This window comes from Scardinius erythrophthalmus (assembly GCF_964197995.2).
Source record: "Scardinius erythrophthalmus genome assembly, chromosome: 9".
Taxonomy (NCBI): Eukaryota; Metazoa; Chordata; class Actinopteri; order Cypriniformes; family Leuciscidae; genus Scardinius; species Scardinius erythrophthalmus.
Genome location: NC_138229.1, coordinates 3,163,322 through 3,190,081, shown reverse-complemented (window position 1 = coordinate 3,190,081; position 26,760 = coordinate 3,163,322). Strand labels below are relative to the sequence as shown.

The 26,760-nt window shown below is 39.9% G+C and overlaps 1 protein-coding gene across 1 annotated transcript; it reads left to right on the top strand.

Moving 5' to 3' along the window:
* Positions 1–3,450: 3,450 nt before the first annotated feature.
* Positions 3,451–14,557, top strand: loxl5b (lysyl oxidase-like 5b). The gene is made up of 8 exons (XM_081374557.1): positions 3,451–3,530; positions 8,839–9,681; positions 9,794–9,902; positions 11,300–11,437; positions 12,558–12,714; positions 13,204–13,299; positions 13,386–13,501; positions 13,598–14,557. The coding sequence occupies exons 2-8, from the start codon at positions 8,937–8,939 to the stop codon at positions 13,602–13,604; spliced, it is 1,368 nt and encodes a 455-aa protein (XP_081230683.1). The 5' UTR covers positions 3,451–3,530; positions 8,839–8,936; the 3' UTR covers positions 13,605–14,557.
* Positions 14,558–26,760: the final 12,203 nt, after the last annotated feature.

The window sequence follows — 26,760 nt, the reverse complement described above, 5'->3', positions numbered from 1 at the left end:
GAGAAATTCCAGTTTTAAATAATGGCTCGTCCCGGTTCACTTGTCGCCTGTCAATGACGTAATATGCGCATTATCCCTGGTTTCCGCTCGTAGTAACCATGGCGACAGACGTGGACAACTGCGTTACGTCTAGCGGGGCGCTTACGCTGTTGTTGTTGTTTTGTTCAAACATTATAGATCATGGCAAGCAGACTTTGGGACAAAAGGAGAACTAAAACGAGGATCAATATCAGCGTGGCGTTTTCGAGATGCCGAGAGCTAGCATGCGCGACTAACTTCGACTCGACAGAGACGCCGCTCTAGCATGAGCTTTATTAGACAGGTGAGCAAATGTTACATAAAACTAATCAATGTTATATAGCTCAACATGATGAAATGTTAGAATATGATCAGTGTGTTATTCTAATGTTGATCTCGCTCACTGCTAGTCTCATACAGCCAAACTAACACACAGAATAACATTAGAACGTTTAACACACTCAAATGCAGTTTAGTGTGATAGTGTAGAGCAAGTGAAACAGCGCTGTGTTACCTCACAAGCTTCATTCGTCTAATAAACTGCCCTGTGTGAGTATTATTCTGCACTTGCGTTCGTTAGAATGAATTGTCCTCATTCCTTTATATCCGCGGGACTCGCGTGTGGCGCTGAGATCTGTTTCTCATTAGCACTCACTCTCTGCTTCATTTCACAGTCATGATAAAAACATCAGTGTATTCATTCATCCATAAACATTATTAGATCCATCGGCATGACGACAAGTTCCATAATTCCGCTTATGCGTCATCAACCTACGCCTTTGTTATTGTAAGAGATTAGCGACCCCTAGCGGTGAAAAAAAAAAACATATTGTGATATTTATTTAAAATAAGTACATACTCAAGAGATTTGTACATAATAACATGTGATTTCGGATGTGATTTCGTATCTAGATAAAGCCTGCACTGTCGATAAATATAAGGAATTGTCGGTATCAGCCAAAATGTTCATATCATAAATTTTCATAAATTTGAGAAATGTTCATATATGTATGTAATAATATTCTTTATTGTTGGTTGTGATTCTCATTAGATTATATATATACACTGAACAAAATTATAAACGCAGTAAAACTGCACATTTTACAGTGGCCTTTTATTGTGGCCAGCCTAAGGCACACCTGTGCAATAATCATGCTGTCTTGATCAGCATCTTGATATGCCACACCTGTGAGGTGGATGGATTATCTCGGCAAAGGAGAAGTGCTCACTAACACAGATTTAGACACATTTGTTAACAATATTTGAGAGAAATAGGCCTTTTGTGTACATAGAAAAAGTCTTAGATCTTTGAGTTCAGCTCATGAAAAATGGGGGCAAAAACAAAAGTGTTGCGTTTATCATTTTGGTCAGTGTATAAAGTGAATGCACCAGATCATTTGCTCTTGGGTGAATTGGATGAGAAATGTTTGACTTTTAAATGCAAATGTGTTGTCTTAGCAAACGTTGAGATGTTTTCTGAAGATAACTGAGATTAGGGTCTTTTTCTCATGCAAACATCTGGCAAGAGTCTCTGAATGCTGTTCGTTCAGTCCTGCGTGTTGCAGCTCGCGGTTACATGTGTTACTGTTATATTTAGGCCGCATGCCTTCAGTGTCAGGAGAGAAGGAGAACTGTGAGATGGAAATAGAAATGCATGCTCTGTTCTTGAACCGGCTCGGCCCCTCGACCCCGTGAACACCGGGACCACGAGGTGAGAACGACTCAACGTCACGGTCATGAACACCTCAAACAGTAGCACAGATGCAGATCACATTTTTAAATGCGAAGAAGTCCAGACTTGATATTCTTATGCTTTTCTCTCACAGACTCGTGTTCAAATACTCTTTGAGGCCAATGAATCATAAAACTGTGATGTACAGTCAAACCAAAATGTATTCAGACGCCTTCAACATTTCTCTCATTATCACAGTTTATTCGCTATAGTTTAGAAAATGGCAATAAAATATGAGCAGAACTCAGTTGATATTTGACTGGTTTTGTCCGTCCTTCTGTTAGACTGTCTCACACATGAATTATGTTGAATATCTGTCAGCTGTTAAATTTAACTCCACAATTAGATAATACCAGTTTAGCTCAACCAATCAGCAAGCAATGCTTCATTCTGTTCAGTCTGTGTGTAAAAGTCGCATTAGCAATTAAAGAAAAAACACTTCAGCAAAACATGATCAGGAAGAAGTGTCTGAATAATTTTTGGTCCCAAATATTCATAAATGTTACTGGTAGTCACTGTATGAAGAATATTTGGGTATAATATGTCTCAGTTTACTTGATTGTGCTCTCCTCACTTATATAAATGAAATATAGTGTCGTGCACACACTAGTAAAAACATATCAAAAATGATGTCTGAATAATTTTTGGTTTGCCTGCATGTGTGTGACTGCGCGAGGGACTTTTCTGTCACACACACCCTCATGACTGAGATAGTTGAAGAGCCGTCAGCAGCTGTAAATGTGTGAGGGACGTTTCACTCATATGTCAGATGACAGACTCATATTTTGTGTTTGTCAGAGGTTTATTAATAGAGCCTGACACTTTCGAACAATGAAAATGTAATTATAATGTCCTATTATTTTATGTTGAGTTTTTTTTTTTTATTTGGATTATTGTGAGTAACTGGCATTTGCACTCTTGTTCAGAGTTTATTTAAAGATTCAGTGGAAATAATAATAATAATAGTTTTAAGATTTGTCCATATGGTGATAAAAAGGACACTGGCATATTTATAATTATCTGTCTAAATGTATAAACTTAAATCTAAACCTCTAACTGTACTGGAGTTATCACGTGTGTGTGTGTGTGTGTGTGTGTGTGTGTGTGTGTGTGTGTGTGTGTGTGTGTGTGTGTGTGTGTGTGTGTGTGTGTGTTATTTACAGCATCTTGATTCGGTTTGTTATTTTTATATTTTTGTTAATGCAAATTACAACAAAATAATGTAAATACATTCATTAAAATAAATACTTTATAGAAGTCATGGACATTTTTATTGTTATGCGGTACACCTTTACATACATTTCTAATTATAAATAGGCAAATGTTGTATTTTTATATTATCATAAAAAATTATAATAAATCATATTCTCTTGTTGTGTATTCTATTGTTATCCTGGATTATTAGAAGTTACTAGCATTTGCAAGTTTATAGAAATCTTATATAGGCTATTATTAATATATATTTTTCTCTCTAAATGTCTAAAATTCTACTTAAGTCAATTTCAACTTTATGTATTATAATTAATAGGCAGATGTTTAATACTTTATAATGAAAGATCAGAAGGAGTGTTTTTTTATTATTTTAAATGAGCTGTTGATACTAATCATTTGTGCTAATAAGAATGACATGTTAAATTTTGGACACTAGATGGTGTTGTGCTGGTTTCTTCTAATCAGGCTGTTTAATCAAAGACCAAACCATGCTTCACCAGTTTAACTAGCAAGACCAGCTTAATCAATCAGAATCGCCATGCTGGTTTACCAACAGGACAAGCAGCAGGTCAGTGGATATTAACCAGTCTGAACCAGTTGGCAATTCACATTGGTTTCTTTTTTTCTTTCCAGCAGACACAGAACATATCATCCTTTTCTGTCTGGCCAGCAGTTTATATTTAGATAGGCGTCTCAGGTTAATGGAAGAGCACGTGACCACAGACATATGCATCTCCATAACGCGTGACGCAACGACACATTCACACATCCCATGTTCAGTATGGGAATATGCACATTGACCAATTTGGGGCGTGAAATCGAAGGACATTACAGCCTTCAGGACACAAGTGTCAGCGGGAATGTCGCTCATATGCGAGCTTTTTGGGAACACGAGAGCGCAATGACACGTGGATCATATCGCAACATCATAAAACACGATATCAAAACAAAGTTAAATCAGTAACTATCTTTTTATGACTAGTACAAGATTTAAAAAGAATGAATGCCTTATTACTAAAATAGTATGAAAGGGTATGCTTATTTCCTCTTCTTCTTTTTATGGGACAGTTAATTACTCTTAAAGTGTAGTTAAATTCTATTTAAATTCTCATACACGATTAAAATGAATATCGAAGACAGTTTGTGTATATATAGGCTATCCATCCAAATTACATTTCGTACAAATCTAGTGTTAGTTGATCATTTTCTCAGCGCGTTTGAGCGCAATAATCCTGGTGCGCATTTGGAGACGCGCGCTTTACGCACACAGTTAACACTACAGAATGAGACAAATAAACATTTTGTTCATTGAATTATACATCAGTATTGATATATAGATATCCATTCTGGCGGTCCGCGTCCACTTTTGTCCCAAACAAGTCATATATTCCATGATCCACAAGCCCAAGAGCTGATGGAAAGCTCTTGAACGGCAAAAATGCATTTTTCTCACCTGTTTCCAGAAGTTAATTAAAGGTGACCTTCAGCCCTTATTTTAGGCACTATCATTTAGATGGGAATTCCTTGAAGAATAATGTTTCTGTACGTGGCATCAGATATATTCCTTTTGGGGAATCTTGTGCTCAAACCATTAAAGACCATCTTCGTAAAATCACACAAAGATGAGTGCAGCTCTGGAAACCTAGATTTACGAATGAAATAATTTCAAAAGCGTAGCAGCATTAGTTTGATGTCGGGAGGAAACACGGGGAAGATTTTATTCAACAAACCCAACAGTGAAACAACCAGGATCGCCAAAGAGATCACACTGAGATTTTATTTGCTATTCGCTCGCTTACATACAATGTCCAAACCTGGTGGAAAGCATCGCTTCTGCTTGTGATTTGTTTTACACATTTTGCACTTTTAGACACACAAGTAAAGACTCAATGTAATGTTTGATACTTACTGTAGTCTAAACTGTATCTAGTAGCCTATCTTCTGCTGAGGGGAGTGTGAGTGTCGCGCTGCTGTGGGGTCGCGCGCTCTTATGGAGGCTGTCTCGGGGGTGTTTCCACATCTCATCTCATCTATTTCTGGTTGTAGTGTCGCGTTACTCTCCGCAGCTCTTGCCATGTTTGGCTTTATTAGCCCTCGCTGTGATTCCCGCGACTGAGTGACACATACGAATGGCACTCCTACACTGTAAAAAAAATCCGGTAAATTTACGATAAAAAAAAAACAAAAAACGGCATCTGGTTGCTAGAAATCTACCGTAAAAAAATACGGTAGCAACATTTTAGGTTTTACAGAATAACTTAAATTTACAGTAAAAAACGTATTACATTATCTGATGTTAATTTACCGACATATTGAACGTCTAAAATCTGCTTTATACATAGACAGTAAAATAATATTTATGCTTTATACCGTTATAATACACTGACACGTGACAACCACCAATCACAGTGGTGGTGGGAGTCACGTGATGAATCACAGCTCATCACAAACAGCTTTTCCATAGGAAAGTTAATAGTAGAGGCCTATAGAAGCTGCATAGTGTCATTCACACAAACACTAAACACCATCATCATGGTAACAATTACATTTTAAAAATGCACCTGAAGTTATTTACTGTATATAGGCTAGTACAGAAGCTTTTCACTGTCGCATTTTCACGGTCTACACTGTAAAAAGTTTAACTATTATTTACTCAATTTTATTGGTGAAACATTTTTACACTCAAAAAAATTGAGTAAATTTTAAAGCTGTGAAATCAATGAAATATACTGTATGAATTGAGTAAAGGCAAGTAAAAAAATTAAGTAAATCTGAGTAACTGCATCTGGTACATTAACAAATAAAATTGAGTAGAAATAATTTAACATTTAAACATTAAAAAAACAATATTTATGAGTAATATTAACTGTTTTTATTAATGAGTAATATTAACTTTTTTATTTTCTCTAAACCTTTGTAAAATAGTACTCCAGACAACCACCATTATACATTACATTGGCCTTTATTTTCAATGAGTACAGCAATACAGCACATTTTAGACTGTTTTTTCATGTATACAATATTGCCTGCATTTAAACTTATTTAACAAGTAAAAATGAAATATTTAAACATTCAGGTAGCCTAATTCAAGTGTAATCAACCACTCTGTTATCCAATATCCACCGAATCTGCGCTGGTCCTCGTGCCGGAGACAGACTCGCGCTCTGCGGGTGAACTTTGAACTTCATACCGCCATCCTGCGTTTCACTCACAGTCACTGTCTGAGGCACAGCCGAAATATACTGCGAGCGACTGACATAACCTGCCAATAAACAAAAAGTGATAGTTCTGAGGACATTTTATCATCCAAATGATAATAATTATATTCATTATCATTATGAAAGTCAGTCATGTGTTTATGCAAAGCGTTTCAATCACGCAAAAAGACAAACGCGCCTCTCGTCTCGTTTAGGTGTCGAATTACGCCTCTGTAGGCTATGTTGTTTTGCATTAAATATGATTTAAAGCACAGTAATGATTTTATAGATAAAATAAAACATACACCAACCTGAATTTCACAGTGAAAATGCACCAAATCTGCGACGCTGAGAAGAGAGCTGTTGTTCTGGAGACTGGAGAGTTCAAACAGCCACGCTCACTCCAACCGTCGAGTTTTCGTCACGTCAGAGGGTGGGGGAGGGGGGGCATTGTTTTAATTGAGTAAACTTACTCAATTTTAAGAGCGTGTTAAATATATTAATAATATTGATTTGAATTAAGTAATTTTTTTGTTTCTTGAAACAGATCAGTTTAATTAAACATTCTCAAATATTTTGATAGAAATTTCACATATATATTAAGTATATTATAAAGAAATAATTGGTTAGTCAAATACTAAATTATTTTATTGAAAAAAACTTAAATATATCTGTAAATTTTAGATAAAATTAACTGTTGGATTTTTACTCAATTATTTTGGTATGTTTAACTCAAACAATCAAGTAAACGATATACAGAGATTTTATTAAGTTAATAAAGTTAAAAATTTCTGTAATATTTACTAAGCCACAGAATAATTTTTTACAGTGTAATGGTCTGAAATTGATTAGTGTTTTGTGAGGAAAAGTTGCTCTGTTAATGCTCTTTTAATAATATTGTTTCTTCATTTCACAACTGCTGATCCATTTGTACAAATGTGGTTATATTCAGTATAGCAGTATCAGTATGTATATTTGTCATGACAACTCCAGGAGTGTTTGGCATTGTAATAGATATGATCATGTTGATATATTTTGTTTGGCTGATTATATCTACTGCACTGCTGCTGTTTATTTACATACAACATGTTTAAATGTACAAAATGTTGGTTGCATAACATTTTGTGGCTCTTTCTACATTATCTATCTACACACACAGAAAACCTGGGCTTGATTCTGTTGTTCTGAAGATAGGCTATGTAAAAAAAAAAAAAAAAGAAAGAAAATACAATGAGGAAAAGCGAGATTTTTTTCCTGAAAATAAATCTGAAAATGTCCACACATAAATGAAGGCCTGGTCCTAGAGCACAATGCAATGTGGAATGAACATGATCACACACACACACACACACACACACACACACACACACACACACACACACACACATTCCTCACTCCTGTTCATGTCTGCTTATTGAATATTTTTTTGTTGGTTTTGTTTACATTGTAAAATTAATTTCTTATTCTAAAGTTAATTATTTTTATACATTTGTTTAAATGAAATAAATAATATGTGATTACAATCATGTATCATGTCACACTTACAATCACAAACACTTCAAAAGACCTCAAACAACAACCAAAATTTGCAAAAACAAAAAATCATTTGCAATAATGCCACATAAGTTGCCTATATATATATATTTTATATTATATTATATTATATTGTATTGTATTTAAAAAATATTAAACACAAAAGCTGTTATAAGAGCAGTTAGCCACATCCAGAAAAATGAATGGATCTCTATGGGATCCCTGACTAGAAACAACTCATATTTAATTTAGATCAGCATAAAAGTTTTTTTGTTTTTTTTTTCTCATAAAAATGTCCTTTTTTATATGCAAGCTAATAGCTGAGGAATTTTGCTGTAAATATATATAGCCTATATAAAAAAAATACTTCATATTCTCCAAAAAACAGCATAAACGTATAGATGAGAAGTAAAAATGATATATCATTTGCATTTGTATATATTATCATATTTTTATACATTATCATAATTATTGACCCCAAACACCCGGAGTGTAAACTGGAAATGAGCAACATATGAGAATATCAAACCATTGTTTTGACATTTGTGAAAAATACTCTCGTCTTGAAAACACAGTTCAAGCTTTCAGTTCATTATGTTCCTCTTAATGCAAGTCCATGTGTTGATGGTGGAGTCAGTGGTTTGAATCCAACATCCAAAATCACTTTGAAGACCTGAATCTAAATCAGCCTGTGTTTCTGTTAGTGCACACTGCCATCCTGTGGATATTACAATGTAATGCAATGATCAACAGAGTCATAATGACAGATTTACAAGCCAATTTAAAGGCCGAGAGCAACAAATCAGGTAAAGGATTTTCAACACATCTGTCTTTTACCAAAATCCTGAAACCTTCTGTTTATGAAACAGACTTAAATATAAGAATTCCAGATTGTATCCCAGGTGACATTGATGTGTTTGAAACTGTTTTATACATTTCATGTACATGCATTTGATAATTCATCAAACGTATAGGCCTAACTCGCTCCAAAAAGCTTTTTGCCTGCGGTGTTTGAACAAAAGTATCGAGACACGCAATGTGTTCGGCGAGGAAAGGGTTAAGAGCGAATGTTGCTGACTGTGCATGCGCGCGTGAACTCCCACTGTTTGATAAATATCTGTCCGCTTCTCTTCTGCCCGTTTCTAGTGGCTCGCTAAGGAAGATTCGGACTATGCCGTTTACGCACTCCAGAGTCCCACATCATCTGTGCTGGGAACCCATATCAGTGACTGTCCAGTTTTAAAATGTATCTCAAGATGCCAAACTTGATTTTAGTTTTATATTTACTTCAAGGACTGACTAATTTTATCAGCGCGCAAAGTTCCGCGCCCTGGAGGAACCGGATCAAGTGGGTGAATAACGGCCAGGTGTTCAGTTTAATGAGCACCGGCTCTGAGTATCACGCACCGGTGGCGTCCAGAAGACAGTCCAGGGTTTATCCGAGCAGAGATGCTTCCCGGGACAGGACCATGCGAATTCGAGTGGAATCGGTTGAGAGACCCACTAACAGCGCACCGGACAGCAGCACCGCGCTTTTGGGCCCCGACCGCATGCCGTATATAGTGGCCAACAGCCGCGCACCGGGTGCCAGTCAAATGCATGTGCGCCAGAGGGTCAGAATAGCACCAGGAGGAACCAGAACTAACCCCACGGTCCTGTCTGAATACTCAGGCGGTGGAAGAGCCCCTGCACAGGGGGGAAATACCGCACGGAGAGCGCCAGTGGTTGCCAATCTCCAACAGCTGGTCGCGCCCACGGAGACTCCAAACACCTTAGATTCAGATTATGGAAATAATGAAGCGGGTGTCCCCAGAGCGCAAGCTCCAAATGTCCCAGTTGAGCAGGTAACAACGTCTGAAAGTATGCCAGGAGATGATCCACGCAACAGGAATACCGTCTTCTACAACATTTATCCTCCCGGGGGCAGGACGCTCATTCCCCGCAGACCGCCGCCCGGCACCGGGTATGGCACCAGGTATTTCCAGAACGGTGAGCTGTGCGTAAAGCACGAATTTAACCTCAATTTATGTGGCAATGCGCGGGGTTTGTTTAAAGGTTGTGTTTTCAGCATAGGTTATGCTTGTGTTGTGCGTGTCTGCAGGTCTTCCGGACCTTGTGCCAGATCCATATTCCATCCAGGCGGGCTCATATATCCAGCGCGTCCAGATGTACGCGCTCCGGTGCGCGGCGGAGGAGAACTGCCTGGCGCGGTGTGTGAATACACTTCATCTTATGAATTATTATCTGTGTAGATTTACAGCGGCCTCAAAAAATATTTAGACTTTCAATTATTCCCAGGATATGAATTCTTGATATCAACAATTCAATTTGCACTAGTTAAAATGCTAATTCTTGATATCAGGAATTAGATTTCCACTAGTAACAATGGACATTTTTGATATCAGGAATTACATTTCTATTATTAAAAATTAACTCTTGATATTAACAATTATGTCATCACTGGCTGAAATAGGAATACTTGATATCAAGGATTACATTTCAACCAAAAAAAAAACTATAATTCTTGATATCAGTAATTGTATTTTGACAAGTTACCATAGGGTCAATTGTTGATATAAAAAAATATATTTCTTACTAAATGAATTTCCAATTTCATGTATCAGAAATACAATCCTTACTTGTAAAAATCCAAATTTTTTATATCAATATTTCCGTGGTTACTAGTAAAATCAGAAATTCCTGATATCTAGAACTCAATTGTCAATTGTCACTTGTTGAAATGTTAATTCTTGATATCTGTAAATGTATGTCAACATGTTACATTTGTTATTTCTATTATTTGAGAATGTATTTCTGTTATCAATAATTAGGAGAGTAATTTCAGATATCTAAAATGGCTCTCTAGTACATTCATGAAATCAGAAATTAACATTGTCACTAGTGACATATTTGAATTATTGATATCAATAATGAACATTTTTACTAGTTGATATCAAGAACAGACATTTGCACTATAGTAACCACTTAATTATTGACATCAAAAATGGTGATTTTTACTAGTAAGAATTGTATTCTGATATGTGATATTGGAATTTTCTAGTAAGCTAAACTAGTAAGAAATCAATTCTTGATATCAACAGTTGAATTTGAATGGCATCCTATATGGTGACATTTAATAGTGAAAATACAATTACAGATATCAAGAATTATAGTTTTTACTAGTTTTTAAATGTATATCTTGATATCAAGAATTAAAATTTCTGCAAGTGATGACGTCATTGTTGATATCAAGAACTTTTTTACTAGTAGAAATTCAATTGTTGATATCACAAATTCATATCTTGCATATAATAAAAAATGTCGTAAAAAACGGCTTCCCATATTTAGATACTTAAAAATGCCTGAGTGTCAATGTTCTTACCTAATGCAATGATATTCAGACATGTTGAGTTTGCAATTTCTTATCATGTTGAAAGCAGACTTAGTGTAGTCTGGAAATAAATGTTGCATGGTTTGAATATTAGCGAGAGCTTTTTAGGTTATTCTACAAACATATCCAAACTTATATTCATTAGTGTGCAGTCATCATCAGTGTGTGACCTCTCATGACCCTGTGATCCATAAGCTCGTATCTTTCCTCTCTCAGATCTGCGTACAGACCCACGGTGAGAGACATCGACTACAGGGTTCTCCTTCGGTTCCCACAGAAAGTCAGGAACATGGGAACGACTGACTTTCTGCCGGTCAAACCCAGACATCAGTGGGAGTGGCACAGCTGTCATCAGTGAGTTGGAGGAATTATACAATACTCATTACTATTAAGATTGTTAGATTATTATAAAATAGCACTAAAACCTCCTTTAATGTTGTACAATCACTGCAATTCATGCAAACTGCTTTCACAAAGTTGGAGCTCCAGCTATATTATAAAATACAGTAATGTTCAATTAAAAAGTTAAATTTCTTAGTATTAAAAATCAGAATACACAGTGCTTCGGCCATGTAATATAGTTCATTTCACTCCACGGTCCATGCAATCAGAATTTAGAATCAGAACCGTTTGATTTATACATTTTATGTGATGCATTTCAATGGTTTGCTAATTATTATTTTTTATAAATTATGATAAAATCATAGTACTAAAACCCCCTCCAATCACTGCAGTTCATGCCTATTGCTTTTAGAACTTGAGAGTAACAGCAATATTATAAAATACAATAAAAGTTCAATAAAAAGTTACATTTATTAGTTTAAAAAATAAACAGCAATATGCTAGCCTATGTAATATACAGTAGTTCTTTTTACACCACTTCTCATGCAGTTAGAATCGGAAATGTTTATCAGTTTTATGAGAGTGATGCAAATCTGTATTATAAAATGTATATGAGTGATGCATTATATGAGGGATGCATATCGGTTTTATAAAATGTATGCAAGTGATGCAATATGATGCATATCTGTTTTATCAAATTTATGAGTGATGCATCTATGTAAGTGATGCATATCTGTTTTATACAATTTCTGTGGGTGATGCAATATGATGCATATCTGTTTTACAAAATTGATGTAAGTGATGCATATCGGCTTTATAAAATGTATGTGAGTGATGCATATCTTTTTTTTAATTTATGCAAGTGATGCATTATGTAAGTGATGCATATCTTTTTTCAAAAATGTATGTGGCTGATGCAATATGATGCATATCTGTTTCATAAAATTTCTGAGTAATGCATTTCATAAAATGTATGTGAGTGATGCCTATTGGTTTTATAACTAGAGGTGTTATAAATGCTAGGTCAAATCATTATGTACGAGCAATAGTAATAGTAGTGCTTATGAAAACACATGTACAGTGCATTATTATCAGACTCATGCGTCTGAATTGTGTTGAATCCCACATGCAGGCACTATCACAGCATGGATGCATTCAGTCACTACGATCTCCTGGACATCACCACTGGGCGGAAGGTCGCTGAGGGACACAAGGCCAGTTTCTGTCTGGAAGACACTGGCTGCGATCCTGGGTTTCACCGCCGATACGCATGCACTGCACACACACAGGTACAAACACACACCAGACCAGCAGCTCAGCTATTGCAAACGTTTCTGTCACATTCCTGACCCTGGACCACAAAAACAGTCCTTTGAATAAATAAGCTTTCCATTGATGTGTGGTTTGTTAGGATAGGACAATATTTGGCCGAGATACAACTATTTGAACATCTGGAATCTGAGAGTGCAAAAAAATCCAAATATTGAGAAAATCTCCTTTAAAGTTGTTCATTTATGTTCGCGATTGTGCAGCATTCACTCACAAAAGTACATTTTATATATTTATGGTAGAAAATTCACAAAATATCTTCAAGGAACATGATCTTTACTTAATATCTCAATGATTTTTGGCATAAAAGAAAAATTTATAATTTTGACCCATGCAATGTATTGTTGGCTATTGCCACAGATATACCCGTGCGACTTACGTCTGGTTTTGTGATCCAGGGTCACATATAGTGTTTGGGTTTAATAGAGATATCACTGCTGTATTTTCAGGGTTTGAGCCCAGGCTGCCACGACACATACGCTGCCAACATCGACTGCCAATGGATCGACATCACAGACGTCGCTCCTGGGAACTACATTCTTAAGGTATTATGGGTTTTGAGGAAAGACGATGCTGACGTTATGACGTTCACAGCCGGGATTTCTAAAACAGATCCTGTTTTCCTGTACAGGTCACTGTCAATCCAGACTTCCTCGTGCCCGAGTCGGACTTCTCCAATAATGTTGTGCGATGTGAGGTCATTTACACTGGCATTTACATCCAAACAAGAAACTGCATCATAACTGGGTGAGAAAATGTGGTTTTTTTTTTTATTACAGCACATTAATATTGCAATCAGAGCAATAATCCACTACATGTATTTCTTTCTTTCTGTTTCCACAGGAGTTAAAGCCCTTGGGTCGGGTCAACAAGTTGATTTTTTAAAGGCTTATATAATAGGCTTAACTATAATAATTTAACTTGAAACATTCCTTATAGATGTTGGAATAATATTTAATGACAAAAGTACTGTATCTATTTTAGATGAGTTTGAAAAATTACTATTGCAAGTGTTTTGTGATGTTTAAGATTGTCATTTAACATTTATTTTAAACAAAGAACTTTAATTAGTATGTCGCTTTTTAGTGTTTGTATTTATTACACAGATTATAAAGAATATAAGCATTTTCTTATATTAGCTAAGATGATATTGAGGGACGTTTTGTGTTATTTAGACTTTTTATGTGATGGTGAATTCCCAGTTGTTGAGTGCTTTCCTCCAGCGCAGACCACAGGTGTAAAATATACTCTTGAAATATTCAAAAGGTTCAGTTTTCCAGGTGTCCTTCGATATTTCCGTGCAACATCTTGAAAGACTTTGCTGCGTGTTTCCTCTGTCTTTGCCATGATTATAAAAATCTTTCCATAAATCCTGGACTTGGATGGACAAAGTCATTTTTCTGGCTTGATATGCAATAAACAAAAATGGAGAGAATGTAATACAGAAAATGGATTGTGGTTCTTTTCTAAACTCCTTCTTCATTAAATCACCGGTTCATTCAATACAATAAAGTTCAAATGAGCTCTCAGGTGAAATGTTTAAATGGGAATGAAGGCATTATTGAAGTGTAGATGTGGGATGAAAGCGCATGGAATGAGAGCCGAGACTGAGCCAAAGATATCCGAGTCTGAGACCTTTTACTGCGTCTTCGTGGTGTTTACTGTACAGTAGAGTAAAAATTCAACTGGGTCGAACTGTTTGGATGAAAGTCTTCATGGTTGGGAGAATTTCCCCTCTTATTATGACTTTGGAACAAATGTAGTTTATATTTAATAAACATCCTAATGAAGTTTATAAATGGGACATTTTGTCATTTTCAGCTTTTTATTTTTCATGCTTGAGATGAAAACTGAATATTGTTGAGCTGCAGAGATTCGTCTGCATTTTCTCACTCTTATTGTGTACTGTTTATAATAGGATAAAATGTCACCTTTCAGAGTATTTACATGCATTTCACCCATTATTTTACCTCCTTTGAAGACAAACAACCTGTGCATGCAGAAGGCAATCCCAGAATGCATTTCAACTCATTTAAAAAAAAAAAAAAATCCATAAATGGTGACAAGGTGAGAAAGATGTTAATTATGTGAATATTATTTCTTACAATCCTAAAAACGTATCTCATTAATAATTAATACTTTATGTGTTTCACATTTTAAATAGTTAACCCTGGCCTGGGTCATTCTAAACCCAGGGTTAAGAGAATCCTGGGCTTCACGTTTGGTATTGCTCATAATTTACCCGGTTATCAAGGTATTCATAAACATTCCTAAACCCTGGGTTAACGTCCTTATTTGCATATTTGCGGTGTCAGCGTCATTGATTGGACGAACGCGGCACGCGACCTGTTTACTTTAGCCTACAAAGGCTAACATAGCCTACAAATATAGCTACTTTTCGGACTATTGAGGTAAGAGAATGAAATCGTATTGTCTTTACTCCATTTGTCGCGTTTTCTGTCACCATTTGATATTTTTCTCCTCAAATGCTGAAAATGCTGAAAAATTGTTTGTAGCCTACAACACGCGCCGTTTCCGTGACTGTTCAGAGCCTGTGAATATGAGCCACATGAAGTTTCACAGAAAACAGCAATACATAGATAAGAAGTTTAAGCTTATTATTATGAAAAATGCACAAAAAAATACTATTTTAAAATTTTATATGACATATATATTTTCAAAAACACGTTTTACTCTAAAACTGCAAGAAAATCAAAGCCCTGCTACACACTTAAACACGTTGTGTTCAGAATTTGAGCCTGATATCTCAAAAAATGAGCTTTCAGTGAGATTTTATTTGGTCGTAGTGCCAAACATTTCCCAGTCTCCCATTCATTTCCAGTGTAGTTCATTTTGAGTGTGATTTTTTTTTCCCCGGCCCGGACCATTTAACCCTTTTGAAACGTGTGTGTGTGTGTGTGTGTGTGTGTGTGTGTGTGTGTTCACATTGCAAGTGCCAAAACCTTTACCATTAAGTTTGGTACCATTCCGATGGAGTAAAAAAAAAAAAAAAAAAAAAGACATAAAATGTTTTCATATGTGTGACCCTGGACCACAAAACCAGTAACATGGGTCATTTTTTTAAAATTGAGATTTACAGGCCTACATAATCTGAAAGCTGAATAAATAAGCTTTTCATTGATGTATGGTTTTTTAGGATAGGACAATATTTGTCCGATACATTTATTTAAAAATCTGGAATCTGAGGATGTAAAAAAAATCAAAACATTGAGAAAATCTCCTTTAAAGTTGTCCATTTATGTTCGCGATTGTACAGCATTCACTCACACAAATACATGTTTTATATATTTAGGGAAGGAAATTTACAAAATATCTTCATGGAACATGATCTTAATATCCTAATGAATTTTGGCATAAAAGAAAAATGGATAATTTTGACCCATACAGTTGGCCATTGCCACAAATATACCAGTGTGACATGTGACTGGTTTTATGATCCAGGGTCACATATCCAGTCTCCCTATAGTGTGTGTTTGGAGCCGGTGTGATCTGATCAGACTGCAGAGGTTTCCCCAGGATCTCGGCTTGTTGACTGACACTGACCTGTGAAGGACGGTTATGAAACGCTCTGGCCATGTGTCTGTCTACCAGCGCTGAATGAATGAATCTCTCTTCTGTCCACTCCGGTTCCTCTTGCAGATTCAGATGCACATGTTTTTTTTTTTCTTGGTCTTTGCAAACAGGATATAGGAAGTGAGACACGGATGCTTTATTTATCATTTTCTATTCCGTATAGTCTGTGACTATACAAACAAACATTTGAACAGCAGCTCACTCATAGAGATTTCCTAATGTGGGGAAAATATATATTTGAATATATATGTATATATGCCTTTGAATGACAGTCTAAATTACATTAACAGAGACATATATAAATGTGTGTGTCTCCATTAAAGAAATTTAGACTGCCAAGGTTTGGGGGTCAGTAGGATTTTTAAAATGTTTTTAGTCTCTTCTGCTCACCAAGGCTGCATTTATCTGATAAAAAATTAAAATAAAAATAATAAATAAAAATTGTGAAATATTATTACAGTTTCAAATAGCTGTTTTCTATTTGAATATATTTTAAAATGTAGTTTATTCCTGTGATCAAAGCTGAATTTTCAGCATCATTACTCCAGTCTTCAGTGTCACATGATCCTTCAGAAATCATTCTAATATGATGATTTGATGCTCAAGAAACATTCATTATTATTATCAATGTTGAAAACTGTTTGTGCTGCTTAATATTTTTGTGGAAACCATTATAAAAAAAAATTCAGGATTCTTTGACAGAAACAGCATTTAGTTGAGATAGAATATATTGTAACATTATCTTCCATTTCTTCCAAAAAAAAAACACCCAAACTTTTGAAGAGTTTAGCGTACATTACTTGTTATTGCAAGTTATGCCAAAAAGATTATTAAAGATATATCCCGGAATCCCAGAATTTACTTACTCGTATCAAAAACTATTTCTAATTAATATCCCAATTACTTCTGGGTTTAAATATCTCAAAGATCTCAGTGTGTCTGAATTATGTATCTAATATTATTCTGCACTGAATCAGTGTTTTACATAGTTAAATCCTTCTGGGATGTTTTAGACTCGAAGGCCCAAGAGCCAATGAGGTTAAACGTAATGAGAATGAAGACAGAACGAGGCGTTTATTCTGGCGCTCGGGAGAAGCTGAAGCTCTGCCAGAATAGATTCCCAGTGTTTTTGAAAGTGTCTGGTAAAATCCCATTTCCTCGGCTTCTCTCGGCTCGTTCTGCTCCGTCTCTAATATTGACTCATGTCGACATTCAGGAATGGCAGATGGACTCGTTCTCTGTGTTTCCATGCTGTTTATAGGACATAAAGTGGGAACATGCTCTGCATCTTATTTACTGTCTCGCTCGGGTCAATAGAGAGAGCTTGTTGTTGAACAGAGAGCTGTTGAAGCCGTGAGCTGCTCTAATAAGATGCTTTTATTGACAATTACTGAGAAATGCAACATACACTTTTAAAAAATCAAGTTCTTCAGTGGTTCGTTACAACACCTTTGGCATAAATTTCATGAAAACAAATATTTTTGGCATAAAAAAGCTTTTTTTCATGACAATTAAGCTTATTCCCTAATGCAAACTGTATGCAGACGTTTTGCTTTATTGTCAATAGTGATTCCTATTACTGTAATCCACTGGTTTAAATTGTAAAATATTTAAATAATATTACATATGTGTTTTTTCTCAATCTCATTTTCAGTACAATAATGAAAATGATTGAGAGAATTGTCATAAAAATAATGTCACAATGCGAAATATCTCGTCTCGATATATGGCTTCATTTTCTATAAGCAAAATATAATTTCCTAATAATTACGTTTGATTTTAATGTGAAATACAACCTGAACAGGACTTGTGTTGGCTATAATATAATTCCTTGAAGAATAATAAAGTTAATTGGTTTTAATAATAATAATGATAATAAACTTTATTTTTTATAGCACCTTAAAAAGTAGCATCTCAAAGGGCTTTAAAAATAAAAAATAAAAATAGGAAAGAACAAAATTCAAACATACAACAAAGTAAAAAAAAAAATAATATATATATATATATATATATATATATATATATATATATATATATATATATATATATATATATATATATATATATATATAGGGATGCACCAATATGAAAATGTTGGCCGATCAGCCAAAATGTTCATATCATAAATTTTCATACATTTGATAAATGTTCAAACGTATATATATATGTATATATGTATATATATATATATATATATATATATATATATATATATATATATATATATATATATATATATATATATATATATATATATATATATAATATTCTTTATTGTTTGTTGTGATTCTCATTAGATTATATATATACACTGAACAAAATTATAAACGCAGTAAAACTGCACATTTTACAGTGGCCTTTTATTGTGGCCAGCCTAAGGCACACCTGTGCAATAATCATGCTGTCTTGATCAGCATCTTGATATGCCACACCTGTGAGGTGGATGGATTATCTCGGCAAAGGAGAAGTGCTCACTAACACAAATGTAGACAGATTTGTGAACAAGATTTGAGAGAAATAGGCCTTTTGTGTACATAGAAAAAGTCTTAGATCTTTGAGTTCAGCTCATGAAAAATGGCGGCAAAAACAAAAGTGTTGCGTTTATAATTTTGTTCAGTGTATATAATCTTTGAGCAAAGTCTAATTTCTTATTGCCCTGAACAGGACTCGTGTTGCTAATATCATTCTTTGAAGATTTAAAGTGACGTTACACACGATGTATTATTAGTGGGTTCTTTAAAACATCCTTTGTGAACCTCAGTAAGGTTGTAAACCCTATAGGTGCTAATTGGAAATATAGTTTAGAGCGTATAGAGCATCTGATGGAGGAAAAGCTTTAGTTTTCCAACAGTTTGTTCATCTCAAACATGTGCTGTTTGAACAGCTCTCCAAACACACAGATCCTGATGAAGAGATTCCCAGAGTCACTTCATGCTGAACCGCTAATGCAAATTCAGAGTCAATCAACCAGTGCTTGAGCGTCCAGATATATGAAGTTAATAATGATTATTAGATAACTTGTAATATATTTATTCAAAGTGACTTATTTCGCTTACTTATTCAAGGTAAACTTTTTTTTTTCAAGGAATATGTTTTTTTTTTTTTTTATAAAGTCATACTCTCAGAATAACTTATCAAAGTCCCTTTGAAGTCTTTGATCTTATCAACCAAACATCAACAAGCCAAAAACTCTTAGCGGCAACCAACTCAAACATTCTATAGCGTCATGAAGGTGATGTTTGCATGGGCAAAAAAAAATCTTCCAAAAATGATAGTCAAGACTTTTGTATCTTAAAAATTATTATTAGATTACTTTTTAATGTATTTATTCAAAGTGACTTATTTTACTTACTTATTCAAGGTAAAAAAAATTTTTCAAGGTATCTTGTTTTTTTGTTGTCAAATACTCAAGCGGCCCACAACACCCTCAGAATATCTTATCAAAGTTCCTTTAAAGTCTTTGATCTTATCAACCACACATCAACAAGCCAAGAATTCTCTTAGCGACAGCATAGCAACACCCTGGCAACCAAATATAACATTTTATAGCGTCATGAAGGTGACATATGCATGGGCAAAAAATCTTCCAAAAATTATAGTCAAGACTTGTGTTTCTTAAAAAAAAATATATATATATATTTATTTATTTTTAGTTTGTTTGTATAATGACATGGGTATTACACTGGCATTACAACGAGAACATGATTTATGATGACATTTCCTGAGTCCTCGTATTTCAAATGGCTTTTAAAACATACTAAACAGTGTTTTATTAAAAATTTAAAAATGCTTAAAGTTTTCTGTGATGGGTAGATTTAGGGGTTGGGTTAGTGTGTGTGTGTATGTGTGTCAGTCACTTTGGCACACCTGCATTGGCACAGTTTCTTCTACATAGAGTGGAGAAATTCCTCGGCTGCTGACGGCCTAGAAAACCAGTGAAAAAAGTATTAGGCTGAACTGCAATATCATGAGCTGGAGACAGAAACACATTTGTGTGGGTTTATGTATATATATATATATATATATATATACATTTTCCAGACATGCATAACATAAACATGTTCAGCTGTGAAACATGCTGACACGGCAAACTCTGAGAACATGCTGTCGCCTCTCACACTGGATTCAGGAGTTCAACAGGTGATTGATATTTACTGTTAGAAATCTTTTTAGAGAGTCTCTATCTTTGGATGATAGATAGATAGATAGATAGATAGATAGATAGATAGATAGATAGATAGATAGATAGATAGATAGATAGATAGATAGATAGATAGATAGATAGATAGATAGATAGATAGATAGATAGATAGATAGATAGATAGATAGATAGATAGATAGATAGATAGATAGATAAATGGATAGATAGATAGATCATAAGGAAAATGGTCCAAATTATTAAACTAGCTTTAAATTTTATAAGTGCTTCATGTGAAGTAATGTTTTGTTTGAGTTGCAAACAGGAAGTAGTTGTGCGTGTGTGTTCCTCAGGATGTTTATCTGTCCCTCTTCACACACACACGCACGCACACACACACACACACACACACACAGGTACGGCTGAGAATATTTAGGGTGTGTGAGAATGACATCAGGGGCTCGTCCTGAGTAAATATCTGAGAGAGGACGGTGACGTCATGGGGTGTGGACGTGTAAGAGAAAACGTCTCTCTGTGTGTGTGTGTGTGTGTGTGTGTGTGTGTGCGTGCGCGAGTGAATGTGTTTGTGTGTGTGTGTGTGTGTGTGTGTGTGTGTGTGTGTGTGTGTGTGTGTGTGTGTGTGTGTGTGTGTCTGTATGAATGTTTGTGTGTGTGTAGATGGAAGTGTGTGAGAGTTGCTCAGAAGATTGTGTGTGTGTGTGTGTGTGTGTGTGTGTGTGTGTGTGTGTGTGTGTGTGTGTGTGTGTGTGTGTGTGAAGGAAACCCAGAAATGAGGTGGTGGTTCTCTTACGAGAGGTTCTCTCGTATTGCGTAGTTAGCTTACGCTACGGGAAAGCCTTTCTTTCTCGAGATACTGAAGCCAAAAATTATCCTTAATTTTTATAATCTTGTCAACGCAGTGCGGCAGCCTGCAGACCTAGGGCAAGCTAACTAGCGTGCCCATTGGCTGCCCTGCGGCAACTGCAGCAGCCTACCGCTGAGCCCTTGGCGTGACGTCACGACCAATGAGCGCGCTTGGCGCGCTTAATGCGTCACAGCCCGCGAAAAGGGGTGTGGCTTAGCGTATATAAACAGGGCTCGGAGGCTGCTTCTCTGATTTCTGTCTTTTCAGCGAAGCTCTACGCATCGCTGCTCTCTGAGGAAGCCGCCGTCAAAACAAGCGACCAGCACGCCGAGGATCTCAGCCTGAGGACGCCGGCCGCCTTCGCCGCCTTCAGCTTTCCCTGCCTGCTTCGCTATCCGGCGATCATATCCTTTACTGCTCTGTTTTGTATGTGTTTGTGTGTTCGCCCCGCGACACACTTTTGCATCTAAAAGAGCGCGAGGCGTTGTTGCAAATGCCTCGCTCATCCTGTGGCTCGTGCAGAGCCCCGCTCAGCGATGGAGACCGCCATGTGGTTTGCGCTCTCTGCCTGGGTTTCGACCACGCAGCCCGCGCCCTCTCCTCGGGCGGCTGCGAACAGTGTGAGGACTTGCCGATGTCGACCCTGCGGGCTCGACTCGCCATGTTTGACGATCCTCCACCTTCCCCGGCTGCCTCTTCAGGGCCGCGTAAGAAGAAACGCCGCTCTCAAAGGCCTCCAGAGCCGGTGGTTATAGCTGAGCGCTCGCCGGAGCCCCTCCCGCGAGCCTCGCTTTCTCCTTCTCCCCCGCCCTTCACCGACGCGCAGCGGCCGGCTACTGCCCGCACTGCCGTCGCCTCAGGGGATGAAGCAGATGACGCCGCTGACAGCTGCTCTCTGCTTGCTTCGGACAGCGAGGAGTGGTCGGGCTCTCACCGCTCCGCCTCCTCGACTCCTGAGTCTGGCAGGTCCCGCTCCAGTGTCGACGCGGAGCTTATCCGCCTCCTCACCAAAGCGGTCGACCGACTGGGGTTGGACTGGTCCCCACCCAAGGAGCCCGCGCCTAACCGACTCGACGGGTGTTTTCTGCCTAGCCGCCGCCAAGCGCCAGCCTCTAGGTCAGCACCCTTCCTGCCTGAGCTCCACCAGGAGCTGTCGAAGTCGTGGAACGCGCCCTTCTCCGCTAGACTCCGCTCGTCTGTCTCCTCGGCTCTCTCCCAGGTGGACGGGGCCGCCGAGAAAGGCTATACCGGCATCCCTTCCGTTGAGGAAGCGGTGGCAACGCACCTTTGCCCGCCGTCTGCTAGATGGCGCTCAAAGTCTGCCCTGCCGTCTAAAGCCTGCAGGACCACATCAGCTCTCGCCGGCCGCGCATTCGCCGCCTCCGGCCAAGCTGCTTCTGCCCTGCACTCGATGGCTGTTCTTCAGATCCTGCAAGCCGACCTCCTCCGCGAATTGGACGAGAAGGGCTCGGATCATACAGCCTTAACAGATCTGCGCAGCGCGACGGACCTTTCGCTCCGTGCTACTAAGACCGCTGCACAAGCCATCGGCAGATCTATGGCCGCGCTCACCGTCATCGACAGACACTTATGGTTGACGCTGGCGGATATGAGTGAGTCAGAACGCGCTGTCTTCCTCAACGCCCCGCTCTCGCCCACCGGCCTCTTCGGCCCTGCGGTCAGCGGGATTGTGGACCGCTTCTCTGAAGTGCAGAAGGCGTCGCAGGCTATGAATCTCTTCCTGCCTCGCCGCTCGAGCCCAGCCGCAGGCCGCTCTCAAGCTCAGCCTCCTGCGCGCAGCTCCACACAGCGCTCGTCTCGGCCACCAACCACTTCGCAGCGACGCCAAGGCGGCCGCCCTAGGTCGCGCTCGACCAGCCGTCACAGACCGCCGCCCCCCCGGGGTCCGCGTCCCAAGATAACGCTGAAGTCTGAGCCCGCGAAGTCCTCCTAGCACCCGCAGGGAGGAAGAGATGGCTGAGTCCCGCTGCGGCCGGACCGCCACCAAAACGCCCAGCTCTGTCAGTCCCCTCAGTGCAGGCTACTGCAGCAGCTTACACCGCAGCCAACGAGCCAGTAATACCACTCGCTCGCCTGCACACAAACGCCGTTTTTACGGCGGCCCAAATAAATCTCAGAAAGAGTGTAAATTCGGGCTTTCCGGCTCCGGCCGAAGGTGTTGTAAGTGTAGAAAATGTGCCCACTCCCACGTGCTCACTGCTTCACACAAACACGATCCCCATGGTAACGCGTTCAGAGCGCTCTCTCATAAAGCGGTCACACGCCGCTCGAGTAATAAGTGTAGTAAATGTGCCCACAACTCTGTGCTCACATCTACCTGTAACTCGCTCTGCCACTTGGTTACCCCGGGCAACAGCGGCTCAAGCCGAGGGTGTTATAAGTGTAGAAAATGTGCCCACTCCCATGTGCTCACTGCTTCACACAAACAGGGTCCCCATGGTAACGCGTACAGAGCGCTCTCTCATAAAGCGGTCGCAAGCCGCTCGAGTATTAAATGTAGGAAATGTGCCCACAACCTTGTGCTCACACCTACCCGCTGCTCGCTCTGCCAGCCAGTTACCTTGGGTCACGGATCCTCTAAAGCTCCCAAACACTGGCCGTGTCATAAGTGTAAACCCTGCGCCCGCTCACGAGCACGCGCACTCACTTGTAGACATGATAATCCCCACGCCTCTCTCGCGCCTGGGTTGTTTGACAGCAAATCACGCTCCATCCGATGGGACCGAGCTACTGAACGCTGTACAGTCGGCCAATACTGTTTACCAGCCCCCGTGTTCGAGCACCAGCGGCGCGCGCGCCGCGCCTTTCTCTCTGATACAGGCTCCCCATCCCGCGCAGCGCGGCGATCTGAGCCCAGAGACCATTCGACCCCTAGCTATGCATGCGGAAGCATGGGAAGCGATTCAGGGCGCGTCAGAATGGGTGCTGAAAACTATAAAACACGGCTATTCGCTTCAATTCGCTCGTCGCCCTCCGCGCTATACAGCACAGACGGAGACGAGAGTGAGTTCAGAAGCGGCGCACTTGCTTCAAGCAGAAATAGCGAAGCTGCTGCGCAAAGGGGCTATAGAACAGGTTCATCCTTCTTTGAGCGAGTCGGGCTTTTACAGCCGCTACTTCCTCGTGCCCAAGAAGGACGGAGCGTTCAGACCTATTTTAGATCTGAGACATCTGAACAAAGCCCTCATGAGACGGCCGTTCAAGATGATCACAACCAGAAAAATCCTCGCGCAGATTCGCCCAGGAGACTGGTTTATCTCTCTCGATCTAAAAGACGCATACTTTCAGATCCAGATAACTCCCCGTCACAGGCCATTCTTGAGATTCGCCTTCGAGGGTCGAGTATATCAGTACACAGTCCTGCCGTTCGGCCTGTCTTTGGCACCCCGTACATTTACGAAATGCATGGACACGGCCCTCGCTCCCCTGAGGAAACAGGGAATGCGAATACTGAATTATCTGGACGATTGGCTTATTCTAGCGCAGTCAGAGACGGAACTTGTGTCTCACAGAACAGCGCTTCTCAGCCATCTGGAGGAGCTGGGTCTCTCGGTCAACTGGACCAAGAGCTCGCTATCACCCCGTCAGTCAATTTCCTTTCTTGGAATAGAACTGGACTCGGTGGCTATGACGGCCAGACTGTCGGAGCAGCGCGCGCGCCGCATCCGCCTTCTCGCCGCATCCCTCCAAATAGGCAGCCGGGTTCCGCTGAGGACATTCCAGCGTATCCTGGGGCATATGGCCTCAGCTGCAGCAGTGCTCCAGCTGGGTTTACTGCGCATGCGCCCGCTCCAACGCTGGCTGAAAATGCGCGTGCCCCACCGAGCCTGGGCGGCCGGCGGCTTGCGAGTCAGAGTGAATCAGGGATGCATTTCAGCCCTGCAGCCCTGGCTGGCAGCCGAATGGTATCACACAGGAGTGACTATGGGAGTGATTTCACACCGGAAAGTTGTCTCGACAGACGCTTCCAACCTAGGTTGGGGAGCGCTCTTCGAAGGCAGACCGGTCTATGGCCGCTGGTCAGACCAGGAGAATCTCCTACACATAAACTGTCTAGAGATGCTCGCGGTCGAGAAAGCGCTCAAACACTTCCTCCCATTCCTCCACGGTCACCATGTTCTAGTCCGTACGGACAATACATCGGTAGTGGCCTACGTGAATCACCAGGGCGGTGTCAGATCAAAGATGCTCTGCACCCTGGCGGAACGCCTCCTCGTGTGGGCTCAGCACTCTCTGCGCTCGCTGAGAGCCGCGCATGTGCCTGGCCACCTGAACGAGGGCCCCGACAGACTGTCCAGGGACAACGTTCCCCCTGGGGAGTGGTCTCTACACCCCCAAACAGTCCAGTCACTGTGGCGACGGTTCGGCAGAGCGAAAGTCGACCTTTTTGCGTCAAAAGACAACGCTCACTGCCCAGAGTTCTTCTCGAAGAACGAGGACGCGCTGGCCCAGATCTGGCCCAGCGGCCCGTTGTACGCTTTTCCCCCGGTCTCTCTGCTGCCTCAGGTCATCGAGAGAATCAGGGAAGCGCGCCACTCAGTGCTCCTCATAGCCCCATGCTGGGAGAACCAAGCTTGGTTCCCGGATCTAATACAGCTGGCAGACTCAGCCCCCTGGCCGATACCGGTGAGGAGAGACCTCCTCTCTCAAGCACGCGGATCGATATGGCATCCCCATCCAGAGCGCTGGTCTCTGCATGCGTGGAGCCTCAACGATTACACGCTAATCTGCCAGACGGGGTCATGAACACGATCATACAATCTAGAGCCCCCTCTACGAGGCGGCTCTACATGTCGAAATGGTCAGTGTTTAACACATGGTGCACTGCTAAGGGGCTCGATCCACAGACATGTGGGGTATCGCGAGTACTGTGTTTCCTTCAAGAGCTACTGGACGCGGGCAGGTCCCCCTCCACGCTCAAAGTCTATGTTGCGGCCATTTCAGCGCTCTCGGTTTCTGAGCAGGGCCGCGCATTAGGAAGGAACGAGCTCGTCATCCGCTTCCTTAGGGGAGCCAGGAGGATGAACCCCCCGCGACCCCCCTCGGTTCCTATGTGGGATCTCTCTCTGGTCTTGGAGGCCCTGAGAGCGCATCCCTTCGAACCCTTGGAAACTGTGGATATGAAATACCTCACGCTCAAAACCGTTTTTCTGATAGCACTGTCGTCAGTCAAACGAGTGGGAGACCTTCACGCGTTATCTGTTAACGCCGCGTGCCTCGAGTTCGGACCTAATGACTCCAAAGTCATTCTCAGACCGAGGCATGGGTACGTTCCAAAAATTTTGGGCACTCCCTTCAGAGCACAGGTCATTTCCCTCTCAGCCCTGCCGACGCACGGCAGCGAGGCCGATAGTAATCTCCTCTGCCCGGTCAGGGCGTTGAGAAACT

Coding starts and splice junctions, on each gene's coding strand:
- loxl5b (XM_081374557.1), top strand. CDS start 8,937: ATGTATCTCAAGATGCCAAACTTGATTTTAGTTTTATATTTACTTCAA. Junction 11,438..12,557: donor GAGTGGCACAGCTGTCATCA/GTGAGTTGGAGG, acceptor TCCCACATGCAG/GCACTATCACAGCATGGATG. Junction 13,300..13,385: donor CTGGGAACTACATTCTTAAG/GTATTATGGGTT, acceptor TTTCCTGTACAG/GTCACTGTCAATCCAGACTT.